This window comes from Triticum urartu, chromosome 5A, assembly GCF_056163025.1.
Source record: "Triticum urartu cultivar PI428250 chromosome 5A, HENAU_Tu73, whole genome shotgun sequence".
Taxonomy (NCBI): Eukaryota; Viridiplantae; Streptophyta; class Magnoliopsida; order Poales; family Poaceae; genus Triticum; species Triticum urartu.
In genome coordinates this window covers 680,249,355-680,253,973 of record NC_141877.1, presented here as the reverse complement: position 1 = coordinate 680,253,973, position 4,619 = coordinate 680,249,355, and the positions used below count along the sequence as shown (strand labels likewise).

The 4,619-nt window shown below is 50.2% G+C and overlaps 2 protein-coding genes across 2 annotated transcripts; one reads left to right on the top strand and one right to left on the bottom strand.

Annotated features, from left to right (window-relative positions):
- The first annotated feature begins 348 nt into the window (after nucleotides 1-348).
- Nucleotides 349-2,802, top strand: LOC125511648 (basic transcription factor 3). The gene is made up of 6 exons (XM_048677075.2): nucleotides 349-506; nucleotides 987-1,054; nucleotides 1,416-1,564; nucleotides 1,655-1,711; nucleotides 2,122-2,160; nucleotides 2,334-2,802. The coding sequence occupies exons 2-6, from the start codon at nucleotides 987-989 to the stop codon at nucleotides 2,552-2,554; spliced, it is 534 nt and encodes a 177-aa protein (XP_048533032.1). The 5' UTR covers nucleotides 349-506; the 3' UTR covers nucleotides 2,555-2,802.
- Nucleotides 2,803-3,385: 583 nt separating this feature from the next.
- LOC125511647 (heat stress transcription factor C-2b) lies at nucleotides 3,386-4,619 on the bottom strand. The gene has a single exon (XM_048677074.2). It carries the CDS (start codon nucleotides 4,478-4,480, stop codon nucleotides 3,677-3,679), a length of 804 nt encoding a protein of 267 aa, XP_048533031.1. The 5' UTR covers nucleotides 4,481-4,619; the 3' UTR covers nucleotides 3,386-3,676.

Genomic DNA, 4,619 nt, shown 5'->3' with positions numbered 1-4,619 from the left:
GAAATGCAAAGCTATAACAATCATACATTATAAAGTAGTTTAGAAAAGACTCCAATTACTAATCATAGATATTCAAATCATAAACTCATAATTCATCAGATCCCAACAAACACACCGTAAAAGAAGATTGCATCTGATAGAACTTTAAGAACATAGAGGAGAACATTATCACCATATCAGAACGCTTCTCACAAATAATATCATCATTTCTCCTGCTCCACAAGGTGTGTTTGTTAATTTAACCATACCTTGTTTTCCCACTAAAATTCCATCATATACGTACTACCTTATCATTGACCTCACCTCACCTCAGAGCTCACCACCCCCGTGGGATCGGACGGCCAGGATCGGCCCCTGGGGTGATAAAACCCTAACACCGAGCCGAGCAGAGGAAAGCAAGTCCCCTTTCGCAGTGGTTGGCCTCCCGACCCCTATCTTCTCTCCCACTAATCCCCCCCCATTCCCCTCGCTGCCGCCGCCGCCGCCGCCGTCGTCGCCTGCCCAAGGTATGCCCCCAGCGCCAATCTCCTGCCCCCCTTGCGGCGCTACGCTCTGCTGCCGCAGCTTTTAGTTTAATCGCGTGGCCTGCGGGCGGGCAGATGGACGGAGATGGACTGTACGGTGCCGTCGATCTGTCGTGCCTGCGGATTCGCCGGTTGGCGTCGTGGTTCCGGTTGCTGCCGTCGCGGGTGTGCTTGGCTTAGGTCGGATTTTGCCCGGCGGACTGGTCGGCGCGAGATTCGATCTGGCTGCTCTGTCGTTCAAGCTGGATTCGGGGTCGGTAGGGTAGGATGAATCGCCCGCTGCTAGATTTGGCAACTTGCAGCTCCGCGGCCGGAGTAGTAAGTGACTGGACGCTGCCCATGCCGCCGGCCCTGCTTCCACGGCTCAACACTTACTATAACTTTGACCAAGAGTACTGGGAGATCCCTTTTTTTTGCTCCCATGTACCGTTATTAACGCAAGAACTCATGTGTGTCGTGCAGATGAATGTCGACAAGCTGAAGAAGATGGCCGGTGCCGTGCGCACCGGGGGCAAGGGCAGCGTGCGCAGGTGCTTTCTCCGATGTTAAACTTGTTATTACTGTCGTCCATATTGGTTTTGGTGTGAGCACTAGTGTTTCCTGCTTGAAGCACGGTAGTAAATCTATTGTTTCAGCCCTAAAATGTCTCCTCAGAATGAATAATTTGTGCCCTGTGAACCATTATTGCTGATATCCTGTTTAGAAATGCCAAATTTGAAGCATGCTAGCTAAAGCATACATCATCATCCAAACATACTGGTGTTACATTTCTGAATTGGTCTGTCAGTGAATGCCATTTAGTGGATGCATATCAGCTTATAGAGTATAAAATAGTATGAACGTTTCTCCTATTGCTATACTTATTATTGAAAAGCTTTCCGCTGATGGCAGGAAGAAGAAGGCCGTTCACAAGACCACGACCACTGATGACAAGAGGCTTCAAAGCACCTTGAAGAGAGTAGGAGTGAACACCATTCCTGGTATTGAAGAGGTCAACATTTTCAAGGATGACGTTGTCATCCAATTTCAGAACCCGAAAGGTGAAATGACATTTTGTACCATTTCGTCTACAGAATTAAGGATCCACTTGCACATCTATTCTAACATTGGTATTTCTTGATTTCCTGCAGTGCAAGCATCAATTGCCGCAAACACATGGGTAGTCAGTGGAACACCACAGACGAAAAGTAAGTCCTGCTTTAAAATCTTCATGGCTTAATTGTTTCATTAAGTAGCCTTCTTTCTCTGGAGCAACATAAATATCTCTAAGATATGCTGCTTTGGCAGTGATCTCATCTTTATTTGTGCATCTACCTTTAAGTTTCATGGGTACATAAATATTATAATGTAGATGGCATATGCTATCAACTTTAACTGTCTGTACATGACTTTTGTAAATCAAAGTTAGTAGTCTCATTATGTTTCAAAAGTAATGTTACAGTTTACTAATGATGATATCATGAGGTTGAAGATGTACACCTTGCTACATACTATATACTATATATTCTTCATTACCATATATGTTCCTTGTGACTGAGCACTACATTTTTTGACTTGATGTAACTGCAATTTCATTTTTGGCTTTTATTGTTTACAGAGCTGCAAGATTTACTGCCGACAATTATCAACCAACTGGGTATGTCCCCCTTCACATTCTCACATTAGTCTAGTCCAATAATTGCCTATGTTCTGGTGAAATGTCTTGCTCACTGTGTTAATACCACCATACTTGAATCGAAAGACAGTAAAACATCTCAACCAAGCAAGTGCGTTTACACCATGTCTCAACAGGAAATTCCTTTTTGCCAGGCCCGGATAACTTGGACAACCTGCGAAGGCTTGCGGAGCAGTTCCAGAAGCAGATGCCTGGTGGTGAGGCTGGCGGCGCCAGCATCGGTGCTGCCCAGGACGATGATGACGATGTCCCAGAGCTCGTCCCAGGAGAGACCTTCGAAGAGGCCGCAGAGGAGAAGAAGGAACCCGAGGCGAAGAAGGAAGCGGAGCCGGAGGAGAAGAAAGAGTCGTCGTAATCTTGTCACGCCATTCGTTGTTGTGAAGGGTTCCTTGTTGGTTCAGGGTTGATTGGCATCTTATTACTGTATATGCCAGAGACATGGTCCTGTGAGAACTCTGGCCCATCTTTCATTTCTAGCGCTCCTCCGGTTGGTTTTGTCTCGGCCGTGGGTTGTGTCCAAACCGACGGCGGAACTGAGTTTTACGACAATTATCGTTTACCATTCCAAAGTGTTTGATATGCACAGTTGCAATGTTTGATGGATAGGTCTTGTCAGAAATGTGTGCCGTCCAGGTCCAATCAGTGGCAGTTAATTTTCAGGAAATTGCTATGCGCATGCCCAACCTTGCCGTAGTAGCGTGTGTTGCTTGTGATTTTGTGGAGAGGTTTACTTCCTTTTCTACCTAAGAATCACAAGCGATAGCTGCACTGAGCTTCAGATGAAGAACAATTGATTTTTGTAAAAGATTTGTCACTACTGTTAGGCCATAACATAATTGTGTCCATCAATCTTCTCGCCCAAACGGCCCTGGCAACACAAGACTATGGCCTTGCCCATTATGTCATACTCCCTCCGCTCCTTTTATATATGGTGTATTTGATTTTTGATAAAATTTTAAAATAGAAGGTGCATTTCTTTTAATTCGTTGTTAACCCTCCAGACTCGCAGCAAAAGAAGTAAAATATCTCTATTGATTGCATGTATCTTTTACTTTTTTGGACTAACTAATTTACTTACCACTAATCAATTAATTTGCCAAGTCCTAACTAATCTGTAATTATGTGTGTTGATCACCATGCCAAAAATAATATACTTTACATAAAGGAACGGAGGGAGTAAGAGACCTGAGCAGAGCAGATCCATGAGACGTGATGCCGCATGTGCCTCCAGCATTGCGCATTCCTGGCCTCGCAACACAAACACAGGTTTTACACATCTCACCTGATCAAAGTTGCTGAGCTAAAATACACACAGTAAACAAAAATATGTCTCGCAGATTGAGATTCGATCTCCTCTACAGCCACAAGTCAGAGCCTAACCCCTATCTAGCCTCCTTTCTCTACATACATACAGTACAGAGCAGAGCAGTCGGGGACAGTGGGGAGGGGGTTGATCGGCCGCCCAACCAGCAGCCGGTCAGTAGCCGCTGTCCATGTGAAAACCGTACGGCGGGCCGCCGAACCCGTCCCCTCCGGCGTAGTACATGTCCACGCTGGGCTCCGGCACCAGGGCCTCCTCCAGGTTCAGGTTGCCGCTGTGGTGGTGGTGGTACAACAGCCCCCCTGCGTCGACCCCCGCGCCGTCCGCGTCGAGCAGCAGCCGCGGCCTCTTGACCTCCTCCGCGCCCTCGTCCTGGCCGCCCCCCGAGCTGCCCGCGAGGCGGCGCAGCACGTCGGGGTCGCCCACCACCTTGAGGAGGAAGGCGAGCATCTGCTTGGGCCGGCGCTCCGTCTCCTGCACCCGGCGCCACATCTCCGCCACGCGCTCCTCCGTGGCCCTCTGCTCCTGCCTCAGCCGGACCACCTCCATGGCCAACACCGTGCTGCTGCTCTCCTCATCCTCCTCCTCGCCGCCCTCCTTGCCGCCGCGCTTGGCGCTGCTCTGGCGGCGGACGATGCGGGGGAGGAGGTGCGTCTGGCCGCGGAGGAAGGAGGCGTGCGCGAACTCCCACCGGTCCGGGTCCACCTTGCGGAAGCCGTAGGTGTTGAGCTGCCGGACGAAGCTGGAGAAGTTGGCGTGCTTGAAGTGCGCCGGGAGGAGCGCCTGCGAGAAGGCGAAGGGGTCGGCGACGACGAAGCTGTTGCCGGCGGGCCCCCACGCGACCACGGCGTCGGTGGCCCGGTCGTCCACCATCCCGTACGTCTTGGCCACGAACGGCGCCACCCCCGCACCACCAGAGCTCCCGGAGCCCGAGGACGACGAGTCCATGCCGCCGCTCATCGTCGCGACGGAGGGAGAGAGAGAAGAGACGATGCTCGCTTGCTTGTTGCTGGTCGGGGAATGAAGGGGGCAGGGCGTGGGGAGCGGACTGCGACTGCGAGATGTGTATTGCGCTCGCTCTCTCTCTCTCACTCTCTAT

Excerpts from the sequence above, each read along its gene's own strand:
- LOC125511647 (XM_048677074.2), bottom strand. The coding sequence starts at position 4,480 with ATGAGCGGCGGCATGGACTCGTCGTCCTCGGGCTCCGGGAGCTCTGGT.
- LOC125511648 (XM_048677075.2), top strand. The coding sequence starts at position 987 with ATGAATGTCGACAAGCTGAAGAAGATGGCCGGTGCCGTGCGCACCGGG. Across the intron at positions 1,055-1,415 it reads GGCAAGGGCAGCGTGCGCAG|GAAGAAGAAGGCCGTTCACA; the intron begins GTGCTTTCTCCG and ends CGCTGATGGCAG. Across the intron at positions 1,712-2,121 it reads TGGAACACCACAGACGAAAA|AGCTGCAAGATTTACTGCCG; the intron begins GTAAGTCCTGCT and ends TATTGTTTACAG.